Genomic DNA, 14,731 nt, shown 5'->3' on the forward strand with positions numbered 1-14,731 from the left:
CAGAAAGTAGAAAAAGATTCCTCCACAACAGCTTCATATCCACATGCTTGTCTGTGGGAAGTCCATGCAATCCAATCAGTTGTTGAACCGACTTAACTTTAAACTGGATTAAGACATTTAAAATCCACATTGCACAATTTACAAATTTCTGTCAGACTCACTTTGTTTTCCAGAACAAAGTACCTTCACATAGCAGGTGTGTTTATTACTCATCTTTCTTTGGTTCCTCTTCTTCCAAGTGCATGATTTTTGACACTACAGACTGGTGGTTTCGGTCTATGGCAGACCTAAAACAAATATTTGTTTATGAAAATAAAATGCATTGATTGTCCCCAGTACCAGTCCTGACATCCCTACTTGATCCTGATCCCTTCCCATTGAGTTTAAGTTCAGGGTTTTGTTTCAAGATGCAGGTTCACTGAGTTAGCAGGGAGTAATCTAATAACAAAGAATATTTTTTATATATTAATGTAATGCTGTTTCACTAATGAACCGTTTCTTCTCTCTTGTTCTCTTTTTAGATGAAGAAAACTGAAGTGTGACCAAAGCAGCCTTCATCATCCATATAGAAACACAAATGAATTCATCATCAACATTCAATAAAGACCACGGATTGAATGATTACTTTTAATGTGTCTTTCATTTTTTTAAATTGAAAAACAGGTTAGAAAGCTTTTCTTGATTCACATTAACACTTTAGTCACTTCTTAACAGCTGTTCATCAAGGATAGTGAAAGACAGGGTTGGTGAGGTTTAGCTTAGGAATATCTATCTATCTGTATCTAGGAATATCTATTCAAAGATGAACTTCAGAGACAGATCACCAAGTTTCTCCTTGATGAGCTGATCGATTCTTTCACTCTGTTCAGCAGTAAGAAAGTTCTTCCAGTCGCCAATCTGACCTGTAATGACAACCAAACCTTCCTGATAGCTGTTTTGTTCATTCATTTCTGTACAGGAGCTGTAATTTGTTACCTTTGCGCATGAAGTTTCCACTGATCTTGTCTTGTGGCACAAACTCATAGTTGGCTTTTGAGTCTTTCTTCATGGTCTTGAATGTAGCCTTTTCTACAACTTGCTGGATGTCGGCTTCACTCAGGTTTTTGCCCAAGAAGCTACAGATTTTCACAACTGCTCCCCTCAGGTCCTAAAAGAGAACCCACCAGAGATAAGATCTTCATCTCTAGAGAGGAATAGAAGCATGTGTTTTCAAATGAACCATGTATGGAGAAAAAAACCACATCTCACCAAAATCATGTCCTCATAGGTCAGGAAAAGGATGTTGTACTGGTCTCTCTTTAAATGCCACTCCCTGATGTGGTCAAACCAGGATGATGCTAAAACTGAATGATAGAAGGTGTCTCATTATTTAACACACATTTAAAATAAAGTATCTGGTAAAGCGCGCATGACCCCATTCACATCAACTGGATGGCCTCCAGCGTGTCTCCAGCTTCAAGTTCCTGGGGACCCACATCTTGGAGGACCTGTCCTGGACCACCAACACCTCCAGCGATCAAGAAAGCTCACCAGTGCCTCTTCTTGAGGCAGCCGTGGCCTACTGGTTAGCGCTTTGGGCTTGTGACCGGAGGGTTGCCGGTTCGAACCCCCGACCGGTAGAAAGCGGCTGAAGTGCCATTGAGCAAGGCACCTAACCCCTCACTGCTCCCCGAGTGCCGCTGAAGCATGGCAGCTCACTGCTCCGGGTTAGTGTGTGCTTCACCTCACTGTGTGCTTTGTGTGTTCACTAATTCACGGATGGGATAAATGCAGAGACCAAATTCCTTGTATACACAAGTATACTTGGCCGACAGACCTTAATCTTCTTCCTGAGGACACTGAAGAAGAACCATCTGTCTTCAGCCATCCTGGTGAACTTTTACCACTGCGTGACTCAGAGCATCCTAACCAACTGTGTCACAATCTGGTACGGAAGCTGCTCTGTCGCGGAGCGCAAACACCTGCAGTGCGTAGTGAAAACTGCCCAGCGCATCACAGGAGCATCCAACCATTGAGGACATCCAGAAGAAGCGCTGCCTGCGTCATGCCCGCAGCATTCTGAAGGACTCCTCCCACCCGGCACATGGACTATTTTCCCTCCTGCCCTCAGGCAGGTGCTTCAGAAGCCTCTGGACAAGGACCAGCAGACTGAGGAATAGTTTTTTCCCCAGAACTGTAACCTTACTGTATTCGGACCCCTGCTCACCCCATACACCAATTCACTCACACCCCTTAACTCCTCATTCCTTCACTGACCAAAGACTTTTACACCATCACCACTGTACTACTGGACTGCTCTGCACACACACACTTTAAACAATCTGTTTGCACAGTACAGCTACTGCTTATTGTTTATGCACTGCTTAATTGCTCACTTCATCTGTATTTTGTATCATCTAATTTATCATCTGCCCATCTCCTTTATTGTAAATTATATTATAGTTCCTGTTTATAGCCTACTCACATTTAATGAACAAATATATCTGTACGATATGTTTATAGTACTTCATTCAATCATTGTGTATATCCTGCTCATTCCCCTGTATATATGGTCTCACCTGTATATAGGTTTTGATCTGTAAATATTGTCCATATACTGTAAAAAACAACCTGTACCATACTACTTATATACCATACTATTTATGCCTTATGCATTAGGTCAGTTGACATAGAGGACACTCCTGATCAAAATTTTAAGACCAGTTGAAAAATTGCAAGAATTTACATTTTGCACTGTTGGATCTTAAGAAGGTTCTAAGTAGTGCTTCAAAATGCAAAACGAAGAAATGGGAGTGAGAGAAGAAAAAAATTTGAGTAAGCAATTTATTGCAAACAACCATTAAACTGAAATAGGCTGTTCATCAGCTGATCAAAAGTTTAAGACCACAGCCTTTAAAAGCCCAAATCTTCGAAAAAATGTGGATTCAGTGTCATTTTTTGTCAGGTACCCACACTGTCATGACCTCCTGATGGCAAAGGCAAAAAAGCTTTCTCTCTTTGAACGCGGTCGGATTGTTGAGCTGCATCAGCAAGGCCTCTCGCAGCATGCCATTGTTGCTGAGGTTGGATACAGTAAGACAGTCATTTTAAACTTCTTAAAAGATCCTGAGGGTTATGGGAAAAAAAAGTCAAGTGGTAGACCCAAAAAAATTTTTGGGTCCCGTGTCTTGACGGACAGCCAATTGGATCCTCCTCCAATTGGCTGTCCATCAAGACACGGGACGATCCTCGGCCCAAATTAAGCTTGTCACTGGTGCCAACTGCAGTCCCATAACCATTAGATGGCATCTGCGAGAGAAGGGTTTTAAGAACAAAAAACGTCTTCAAAGACCTCGTCTCCTTCAACGGCACAAAATTGCCCATTTGGAGTTTGCTTGAGAGCACCAAACATGGGACATTGAAAGGTGGAAGAAAGTTTTATTCTCTGATGAGAAAAAATGTAACCTTGACGGTCCTGGAGGCTTCCAACGTTACTGGCATGACAAGGAGATCCCACCTGAGATGTTTTCTACACGGCACAGTGGAGGGGGCGCCATCATGATCTGGGGTCTTTTTCCTTCAATGGAACAATGGAGCTTCAGGTTGTGCAGAGGCGTCAAACGGCAGCTGGCTGTGTGGAGATGTTGCAGGGGGCATCCCTCATGACTGAAGGCCATCGTCTGTGTGGTAATGACTGGGTTTTTCAACAGGACAACACTGCAGTTCACAATGCCCGCCTGACAAAGGACTTCTTCCAGAGAAATAACATCACTCTTTTGAACCATCCTGCATGTTCCCCTGATCTAAATCCAGCTGAGAACATTTGGGGTTGGATGGCAAGGGAAGTTTACAAAAATGAACACCAGTTCCAGACAGTGGATGCCCTCTGTGAAGCCATCTTCACCACTTGGAGCAACATTCCCACTTGCCTTCTGGAAACACTAGCATCAAGCATGCCGAAACGAATTTTTGAGGTGATTAACACGAATGGCGCAGCTACTCATTACTGAGTCCTTTTTTGAAAATTTTATTTCTGTTTTAGGGTTTTTTTTTTTTTTTTTAGATGTGGTCTTAAACTTTTGATCAGCTGATGAACAGCCTATTTCAGTTTAATGGTTGTTTGCAATAAATTGCTTACTCAAATTTTTTTCTTGTCTCACTCCCATTTTTTCTTTTTGCACTTTGAAGCACGACTTAGAACCTTCTTAAGATCCAACAGTGCAAAATGTAAATTCTTGCAATTTTTCAACTGGTCTTAAAATTTTGATCAGGAGGTATTAAAGAGCTGCAATTCACTTCCTCCAGTCTGGATCTTCAAAGTAAAGCTTGAAGTCTCAACTTTAAGCCTGTATTCATTATATAAGTGTAATGTTAAGTGTAATGTTAGTTAGATAAGTCTGTCAATATAATTTGAACAGTTAAAATAACAAAACTGAGCACAGTGGAGCTGAGGTATCTCACCGTTTCCCATCAAGTACTGCTCCAAAAACTGCTCGAAGCACTCGGGAGTCTCCAGGTCAGAATATACCTTGCTGAAGTGATAAAATGAGACGATGTTGTCCTTTGGATTCCGCATCACATAGACGATCTGACGTTAAATAATAATAACAAAAAAGCTAATGAGAAACCGCTATTTGAATGTAACCAGATTCAGTACAAACTACTCTCAAGCCAAACTCCATTCATACTATTCACTATTTAATGGGACTTTATCAGAAAGTCAAAAATGTAATGCTCTACTGCAAATTTGACTTTTCGTCATAACTTTTGTCTAGTAAGTCAAACATCTGTTACCTTTATTTATTTTTTTATTATTATTTCTTAATAATTGCATATGTAGCAGCCATGGATAATAAAGCTGTTACTGCTTGCAATTTATGGACTGAATATGATGTTACCTTAGTCCCTTGTTGAACATTGTCCTTTCTTTGCCTACCTGGGACAATAATAATCCTGAAGTCAAATGACCATAAGCAAAACAGGGGAAAATATCTGAATTAATTACAAACCATGTAAACTTTTTTATCATTGCATTGTGCTGAGATATGTTGCTTTACATGTTATTTCTGAGCTTTGGGCCATGAGTTTAAAGAAAACCTTCAAGCTGTTTTCTGTGCTTTCATTTCAACAAAATAATCCAGGAAATGACTACATGATAAATATTTTTCAGTCCTAGCTGGGACTCAATATATCATTGGTAACTTTTTCAAAGTTTGTGTTTAAGGTTATTTTCTGCCTCGACTGAGCTTGCACCAGGCACTGACCTTTCCCTTCTTGTCTTTCAGTCCTGAGGGCATGAGAGCCGGAATGAGGTGTGAGCTGAAGAGCCGTGGAGAAGGTCGCAGAGCGTAGTCTTCTCGATTCTCCCTGTACTCCAGCCAGGGCATCTGCTCAAAGTTGTTTTCATATTCATTCAGACCCCCACCCAACTCACAGATGGAGATGATGATCTGCTGGGTCCATATGGTGCCTATGGATGGAAATATAGAAAAATGTGACAGGTCACAGATGATCAATAGAGTGATGACATGCCGTTTCCTCACTGACCTGACTTTGGATAAGTGACAAGGAAGATGTCGCTGTCTCTTATTTCAAAGCTCTGGAAAGAGTCAATGTACTCAGGAGTTGGAGGATGGTCACCAATGACAAAGTTGTAGTTTTTATACTTGGAGAGACAGCTGCTGATCGGCTCCATGATAATCACGCAAAGAAATCATGAACAGAAGAGTGAGAAGCTCTTCCAGCTGCAGTAGCTGGACTCTGGACTTTGACTGGGGCATGTCACTGGCTGCCTCTCTGATATGCTTTAATCGGAACCTTGACACACTCACTGTGACCAGCAGCAATGAAATGTACATTAATGCAGCAGGTTTTTATAGTTTAAACATCCTGTCCAGACAGTTTTATTTGGAGTGACAAGCTTTATTTCTCTGTCAAGTAGATAAGCTAGAGATAAAAGTGGTTCAGTAGCACCATGAACAATGACACAAACACGTTTTTGCCTCCATTATAGTTTTAAAGTGTTCCTACTTTTGAGGTGTTTTTATTGACCACTTTATAGCTGTTATACATTGTTAAGTGATACATCAGACAAATAGGTGAGATAGTGCTGAAAAATAAAACTTATAAAGCCCAATATGCATGTATAGAATCTGATAACTGATTATCTGATCTATGCATATGCTACATTTCTGTTAAATAGAGTTAAACTTAACAAGACAGAACACTGCCAAAATCGCCTACAATGGGCATCAAAACTGAACCAGGGAGCAATGGAAGGCGGTCTGCTCTAATGAATTACATTTTTCTTTTTACATCACATTGATGGCCGGGTGCATGTGCATCGTTCACCTGATGAAGAATATGACAACCATGGAATGGAGACTTATCTCGGCTTTCTGCTGCACAGATAATTCAGTCCTCAGAAAGTAGAAAAAGATTCCTCCACAACAGCTTCATATCCACACGCTTGTCTGTGGGAAGTCCATGCAATCCAATCAGTTGTTGGACCGACTTAACTCTCAACTGGATTAAGACATTTAAAATCCACTTTACACAATTTACAAATTTCTGTCAGACTCACTTTGTTTTCCAGAACAAAGTACCTTCACATAGCAGGTGTGTTTATTATTCATCTTTCTTTGGTTCCTCTTCTTCCAAGTGCATGATTTTTGACACTACAGACTGATGGTGTCGGTCTATGGCAGACCTAAAACAAATATTTGTTTATGAAAATAAAATGCATTGATTGTCTCCAGTACCAGTCCTGACATCCCTACTTGATCCTGATCCCTTCCCATTGAGTTTAAGTTCAGGGTTTTGTTTCAAGATGCAGGTTCACTGAGTTAGCAGGGAGTAACCTAATAACAAAGAATATTTTTTTATATATTAATGTAATGCTGTTTCACTAATGAACCGTTTCTTCTCTCTTGTTCTCTTTTTAGATGAAGAAAACTGAAGTGTGACCAAAGCAGCCTTCATCATCCATATAGAAACACAAATGAATTCATCATCAACACTCAATAAAGAACACGGATTGAATGATTACTTTTAATGTGTCTTTCATTTTTTTTAAATTGAAAAACAGGTTAGAAAGCTTCTCTTGATTCACATTAACATTTTAGTCACTGCTTAACAGCTGTTCATCAAGGATAGTGAAAGACAGGGTTGGTGAGTTTTAGCTTTCTAGGAATATAGGAATATCTATCTATCTGTATCTAGGAATATCTATTCAAAGATGAACTTCAGAGACAGATCACCAAGTTTCTCCTTGATGAGCTGATCGATTCTTTCACTCTGTTCAGCAGTAAGTAAGTTCTTCCAGTCGCCGATCTGACCTGTAATGACAACCAAACCTTCCTGATAGCTGTTTTGTTCATTCATTTCTGTACAGGAGCTGTAATTTGTTACCTTTGCGCATGAAGTTTCCACTGATCCTGGCTTGTGGCACAAACTCATAGTTGGCTTTTGAGTCTTTCTTCATGGTCTTGAATGTAGCCTTTTCTACAACTCGCTGGATGTCGGCTTCACTCAGGTTTTTGCCCAAGAAGCTACAGATTTTCACAACTGCTTCCCTCAGGTCCTAAAAGAGAACCCACCAGAGATAAGATCTTCATCTCTAGAGAGGAATAGAAGCATGTGTTTTCAAATGAACCATGTATGGAGAAAAAAACCACATCTCACCAAAATCATGTCCTCATAGGTCAGGAAAAGGATGTTGTACTGGTCTCTCTTTAAATGCCACTCCCTGATGTGGTCAAACCAGGATGATGCTACAACTGAATGATAGAAGGTGTCTCATCATTTAATACTGTAATTTATAATAAAGTATCTGGTGAATACATTTACCCATAAGCATGCAACTATAATCATGGCACAAGAAAAGCGGGGGTGGGTTTACAACACTTTCCAAAAGCAGATACCACAACTGGGAATGTTTGTGAAGGTTCTCAGTCATCCAGGTCATGGTACATCCAAAAATGTTAAAGAAAGAGAACTGGACTTGTTGAAAGTATCTTGAAGATGTTTCACCACTCATCCAAGTAGCTTCTTCAGTTCTAAGGGACATCTATCATCTAATAGATGTTCCTATTGACCTCAACTTCCTACCAGTCCCTTAGAACTGAAAAAGCTTTTTGGACACAGCTGGGAATTACTCCAGATCTTTTACCTGTTTAAATAATGAAGCAACATACCATACCTGTCCATGAAAACGCTTTTGATTCCTTAACTGGATTAGGTAAGTTGAGTTAAGTTTACATATTAAAGAGCTGTAATTCACTTCCTCCAGTTTGGATCTTCAAAGTTAAAGCTTGAAGTCTCAACTTTAAGCCTGTATTCATTATATAAGTGTAATGTTAGTAAGGTGTGTCAATATGTTTGGTAACAGTTAACAAAACTGAGCACAGTGGAGCTGAAGTATCTCACCATTTCCCATCAAGTACTGCTCCAAAAACTGCTCGAAGCTCTCGGGAGTCTCCAGGTCAGAACATACCTTGCTGAAGTGATAAAATGAAGCGATGTTGTCCTTTGGATTCCGCATCACATAGACGATCTGACATTAAATAATAATAACAAAAAAGCTAATGAGAAACAGCTATCTGAATGTAACCAGATCCAGTACAAACTACTCTCAAGCCAAACTCCATTCATACTATTCACTATTTAATGGGACTTTATCAGAAAGTCAAGAATGTAATGCTCTATTGCAAATCTGACTTTTCATCATAACTTTTGTCTAGTAAGTCAAACATCTGTTACCTTTATTCATTTTTTTTAAATTTCTTAACAATTGCATATGTAGCAACCATGGATAATGTAAGCTGTGCTTGGAGCTGAGATATGTTGCTTTACATGTTATTTTTGAGCTTTGGGCCATGAGTAAACCTTTGGAAACCTTCAAGCTAGGACTTAATAAATTTTTATTTTTTTTGTTTTTGGTGCTTACATTTCAACAAAATAATGCAGGAAATGACTACATGATAAATAATTTTCAGTCTTAACCGGGACTCAATATATCATTGGTAACTTTTTCAAAGTTTGTGTTTAAAGTTTTTTTTCTGCCTCAACTGAGCTTGCACCAGGCACTGACCTTTCCCTTCTTGTCTTTCAGTCCTGGGGGCATGAGAGCCGGAATGAGGTGTGAGCTGAAGAGCCTTGGAGAAGGTCGCAGAGCGTAGTCTTCTCGATTCTCCCTGTACTCCAGCCAGGGCATCTGCTCAAAGTTGTTTTCATATTCATTCAGACCCCCACCCAACTCACAGATGGAGATGATGATCTGCTGAGTCCATATGGTGCCTATGGACGGAGATATTGAAAAATGTGACAGGTTACAGATGATCAAATGAAAATAGAGTGATGAGATGTTGTTTCCTCACTGACCTGACTTTGGATAAGTGACGAGGAAGATGTCGCTGTCTCTTATTTCAAAGCTCTGGAGAGAATCAATGTACTCAGGAGTTGGAGGATGTTCAACAATGGCAAAGTTGTAGTTTTTATACTTGGAGAGAGAGCTGCTGATCGGCTCCATGATAATCACGCAAAAAAATCATGAACAGAAGAGTGAGAAGCCCTTCCAGCTGCAGCTGGTCAGGTGGACTCTGGACTTTGATCGGGGCATGTCACTGGACGCCTCTGTGATAGGCTTTAATCTGAACCTTGACACACTCACTGTGACCAGCAGCAATGAAGTGTACAATAATGCAGCAGGTTTTTATAGTTTAAACATCCTGTTCAGACAGTTTTATTTGGAGTGACAAGCTTTATTTCTATGCAAAGTAGATAAGATAGAGATAAAAGTGGTTCAGTAGCACCATGAGCAATGACACAAACACAAACACAAACACATGTTGGGTGGTTTGCCTGAAGCCCCTACACAAACATCTATGCGGGTCACAGGTGACAGTAGAGCAGCCAAAACAACCAAATATCAGAAAGCATTTAGCCATGTCCAATAAACAAGTTTGAGAGCTTTAATATAGAGTCAGGGGTTAACTCTTTTATCTTTCACTCAGTATGTTTGATATAACAGTGAGAGTTGTTATCAATGTCTGTACTTACTGTGAATCTTAAAGGAAGATTTAAGAGTAAATATACAACCTTGTCAAAGCCTTCTGCTCTGAACTTTTCAAAAGATACAACAGTTTATATGGTAAAACACATTACAAATAGCATTAGAAGTGTTAAAATATAATTTTCACTGCAATTATTGTCATATATCAGACTAAATGACATTATTGTATAAAATATACTGTCTCCTGAGACAAGCTTAACGTCTTACAGTGACAAAACCATCAGCTGACGTGAAAGAGAAACCATTCTGCATGTTATGCTGTTGTGCAGATAAAATGTCTCCCAGTAGATCTAGATCTGTTTCTGTTTTGGATAAAAACATGTCTCCAGGGTGCCTCTGTTTTTCTCTGAGGTCTTCAGGCTTTCACACAAAGACTCACAGATCTTCTTCCATGAGTCCATCTCAGAGCTCCAGAGTGCAGCTCTGGCTCTGATGAACTGTGACAGCTCACACTTGATGCCTTTGGCCAGACTGATGCTGTCTTTACAGACAAAGAAGATATCCATGCCAAGGAAGAGCACATTCAGAGCAATGAAACCAGCCCTGGCTGACTGGGTGAGAGCAAGAGGCCCTTTGACTGCAGCCTGACCAACATCTGGGATGTCTGAGGCCACGCTGGGCACATTACCAGCACTTGAAATGAGCTCTTCACTTTTTAGGACCTTAGCAACAGAGGAAGCCTCAACAAGGAACTCAGTACTTTTTCCAACAGTAGCAAGTTTAGTAGCAATCTTGCCAACTCCCAGTACCACATCTACGTCACCTTCTTCTACTTGATGATCTGGTTGATTGGTCACTTCCTCCAGACAACTCTGGAGACTATGCACATCCTCCATGAAGCTCTGGAAGGCTTCACTAGCTTTCTTTTGTTGTTTTTGATTAACTCCAACCTCAGTTGCCGTGGTGACAGCACTGTTGAGTGTGCTGGTGACACCCAACCCCACACCAGCCATTGTCAGAGTTAAAGACACTCCTGCTGTGAAAGGAATTAATGCCAGCCCAACGATGGACAGCACACCTCCAAGCACTCCCACTGAGCTGCCTGCCACACTGGAGATCTTTGAACCTTTTTTCATTTTGTCTAGCTGAACAGCAGCCTCCTCCAGCTCCTCTAGAAACTGCAGCATCCTGGGCTGTCGCTCATTGAACTCACGGATGAAATCAGAACAAGACACACCCTGGAACAAGAACACTGTGCGGAAGTTCTGGTCTTTTCTGTTGAAGAAAAAAAATATTTTTTTATTTTGTACAGATGTGGGACAAGTGGCATCATTTTAATTACTTAAATCATTTTTTTTTTTTTTTTTTTTAAATAAGTTTCAGCTATTGGAATGACAGATCTTTGCAGTGACCCAGAAGTTATGACTCTGTTCCTTACTGAGAGCCTTTCAAAAGATTGCACTCCGTTCTTTGGGTGAGGATTGCTTTTTGACCCTGAATGATACTTTTGTTTTCCATATATTCCACTCCACTTTGATAAACACTTAATTGCTGAGGTGTGTCTAAATGCTGCTGCGGTTTAAAGTTTAGCTCATGCAACCCACCTAATTAGTTCAGCCGTCTGAGTGGCGTTTATCGAACCGTGCTCCATACTACAGAGAATAATCCAGGTTACACCATCTCTCTCTCAACTCCACTCACCAAATAAATAGTCAAGCACTGAGTGGGTGATGAAGTGATATCTAACACAATCAATTCAGTACATCAGTGGTACACTCTGTGACTAACAATAAAAAATAAAATAGGCTGAGTGGCAGAATAGAAATACATTTAATACAAATATGGCCAAAAATGAAAACTTACCTGATTTCATGAAGATGGTTAATGTGCTGGAGCATCCTCTGTATCTCATCTTCAGACAAATCCACATTCACATCTATCACAGGTTTCTCAGTCAGCTTCAGGCAAAAGTCACTCGAGCAGCTGTGAAAGACACCGTTACACTTCTAGTAGATGTTACTGTTTCTTTTTGCAAGATTACGTTAAAGAGCAGAAGGTGTGGTTAGTTGATAGTCTACCTTTTCCCCAGCTTCTCACAGATCCTCTTGGTGGTCTGCACGTATCTGTCCAGCTGATATTTCAACACTTCAACATTCTGAAGTTTGGGAGAGAAGAAGACTTTTGCATCTCTTTTAAACTCTAGCAGGAGGGGGCAGATATGTCTTGCAGCAGTGATGACAGCCTGAACATGTTTGAAGCGGAAGTCTTTGGGTAGGTGTAACACCTGGTTCTCCATGAATACGTGCAGTGAGGTGACAGACAGCTTCTCCACCGCATCCAGGAAGCAGTCAAACTTCTCCAGACCTCCAAGAGTGTACTCCAACACTTCATCCAGCTTGTTCTGTAGCTCTGCAAACCTGCTCTCTGCCGTCAGCTGGCTCAACTTGCTCCACAAATATTCCAGAAAGGCCTTACCTTTGTGTTCTGACTTTTTAACATGACTGAGACTCAGGTCAACTTTGTCAGCCCTCTCTTTGATGTCCACCATGCCGTTGATTTCCTCGTCCCTCCAGACCATCCATATAGAAAACACCTCACAGAATCCTCTTACTATGTTGATGTAGATGAGGGTGTGTGTGATGTAGCGGCACAAGGCTTCCTCTAGTTCAGTCCTGAAGTCCAGAAAAGAAACATTACTGTAAGTCTCTCAGTGAAAATAATTACCTCATGTGGCACTGCTGATATTTTTTCTGAGACGTAAAAAAATTTCTATTCAGTTTACCTTGTTCGCCACTTCCGGTTGTCTTCACTTGGCATACTGTCTCCTGGTTGCTTTAGCTATTAGCTAGAAAAAAAAACCAGGTTAAGATTTAAACATCTTTTAAAATACCGTATATATTAGTTTGCATATGATAAATTCAACTCTGAATTACTATTAAATAGCACTGGTTGGGTGAGGAGCCTTGTATGACAAAACATGTGTATACTGTACTTCAATATACACAAACACCACACCCACATCTGTCTTTTAATTTTTCTGTGAGTGGCTACATTCTGTTATGATTTAAAGCTGTTAATCTTTCAGTCTGAATAATTACTAGAACACTAAGTATTGAATACTGTGATCATTTTAGCATCTTTTAGACAATTGTTTTGCAGGTTACTAATTATGTGATTTGCAGTTTTACCGTCTCATTGTTCTCAAAGTCTCATTTTCCCACCACATTTGAACCCAGTCTTTAGATGTTGACTAGAGGAGGCGACCTGTCGAAAACTCAACAATGGTGAACTCCAGGTATATCCTTGATGAAACTATGGCAAGGCATTGATACTGCAAGCGTTTGAAACCATTTCTAAAGCTTTGGTTGCTGCCAGGACAGTGAACTCAATAATGGTGAAATGGCAGGAGTAGCATGCTGGATTTCTTGCCAAATAGGTAGAGCTGCAAAACTGATACTCTGTTTGGAGTTTGTCAAACTGCATGTAAAGAATTCAGAGAGTTTGAAGAAAAGGATTCTCTGATGTGATGACACACAAACCGAACTCTTTGAAGACATTCAAACACTATTTCTGTTGAACCAGGGGCACTGCTCATTATCAGGCAAACAGCATCCTTACTGCAATGCATGGTGGTCACAGCAGCATAGACCAGTCTGAACTAAGGGATGACTGCAAACGCAGAGATATCCGAGAAGAAAAACCTGCTCAAGAATGTAGAGACCTAAGACTGGGACAATAGTTCACAAGCAGTCAAGACAAGTAGACTGAAGTTCAATTACGCTTCCATGCAATCTGACCAAGCCTGAGGATCTTCATGCATTAACTGCCTGACTTCAGGTTTGCAAAGAATGTAAAGACTCACTTACCCAAGAAGACTCAGTTGTGACCACTGACATGAAGGCTTCTGGAATAAGGATGTTGTTGTAGTTTGGCAGAAGAGTGCACTAAGACAAATGACGAAGATGGACACACCAAAAATTAACTATAAGCAAATAGTGAAGATTACAGGCGGTTAACAGCTGCAACAAAGGTTGTGCAGGGAGAATGAAGTGTTACAAGATGGCTCAGCAAGAATGAAAGTCATGTAAGGAATGCGAACAGAAAGATCCTCAAGAAAACAAATGTTGAGCAATGTTCAAGCTTAAACATTTAAGTTTGCAGGTACAGCCATTCACAGTCTAAGTCTTCTTTAATGTTATTGTCAACAAATATATATATATATTAAACTGAGTAAACAAATGTAAAATAATAATCATGTTTAGGATAAGACATGAGATTAAATTTAGCAGCAGCATTATTGAATCAGCTATTAAACGCACTGCCTTAAAGGCCTGCAGGTTGTGATTGCAGACGAAATTCAAATACAAACGGGAAGCAAAGGTAAAATCTGGATTTGATTCTGGAAATATCTCAGTATGAGTCACACACAAGCACGAATAACATAATAACCACAGAAAAAGATCAAATGTTATTGCAGCCCACATTTACAGAAAGCCTTCCACTTACATTAACAAACAGAGCACCTAAGAAAAACCTGTCTCAACATTTTTGTTTTTTCTTACCAAAGTTGTAGCCTATTGGACGGCAAAAGTCTTGTTTGTGAAACAGACAGGCTGGGTTTATATGGATTTTAACATGGATTCAACAGGGTGTTAAAGCCTAAATGGTGAGAACTAAGTACGCCGATATGACTATTAACAATTATCCTTGTGTTTTTCGTTGTACATTATCAGCGACAGA

The 14,731-nt window shown here is 40.1% G+C and overlaps 2 protein-coding genes across 2 annotated transcripts; both read right to left on the reverse strand.

Annotated features, from left to right (window-relative positions):
- Nucleotides 1-792: 792 nt before the first annotated feature.
- LOC311506121 (amine sulfotransferase-like) lies at nucleotides 793-9,508 on the reverse strand (the record flags this gene model as incomplete). The annotated part of the gene is made up of 11 exons (XM_084570003.1): nucleotides 793-902; nucleotides 976-1,147; nucleotides 1,249-1,343; nucleotides 4,441-4,567; nucleotides 5,244-5,449; nucleotides 5,527-5,679; nucleotides 7,390-7,561; nucleotides 7,663-7,757; nucleotides 8,407-8,533; nucleotides 9,071-9,276; nucleotides 9,361-9,508. The coding sequence occupies 11 exons, from the start codon at nucleotides 9,506-9,508 to the stop codon at nucleotides 793-795; spliced, it is 1,611 nt and encodes a 536-aa protein (XP_084426129.1).
- Nucleotides 9,509-9,664: 156 nt separating this feature from the next.
- Nucleotides 9,665-11,950, reverse strand: LOC311506640 (apolipoprotein L6-like). Its single transcript, XM_084570682.1, has 2 exons — nucleotides 11,855-11,950; nucleotides 9,665-11,266 (listed from the first exon to the last, which is right to left on the reverse strand). Exons 1-2 carry the CDS (start codon nucleotides 11,887-11,889, stop codon nucleotides 10,342-10,344), a joined length of 960 nt encoding a protein of 319 aa, XP_084426808.1. The 5' UTR covers nucleotides 11,890-11,950; the 3' UTR covers nucleotides 9,665-10,341.
- Nucleotides 11,951-14,731: the final 2,781 nt, after the last annotated feature.

The sequence above is a fragment of the Chelon labrosus genome (assembly GCF_963514085.1).
Source record: "Chelon labrosus genome assembly, chromosome: 21".
NCBI lineage: Eukaryota > Metazoa > Chordata > Actinopteri > Mugiliformes > Mugilidae > Chelon > Chelon labrosus.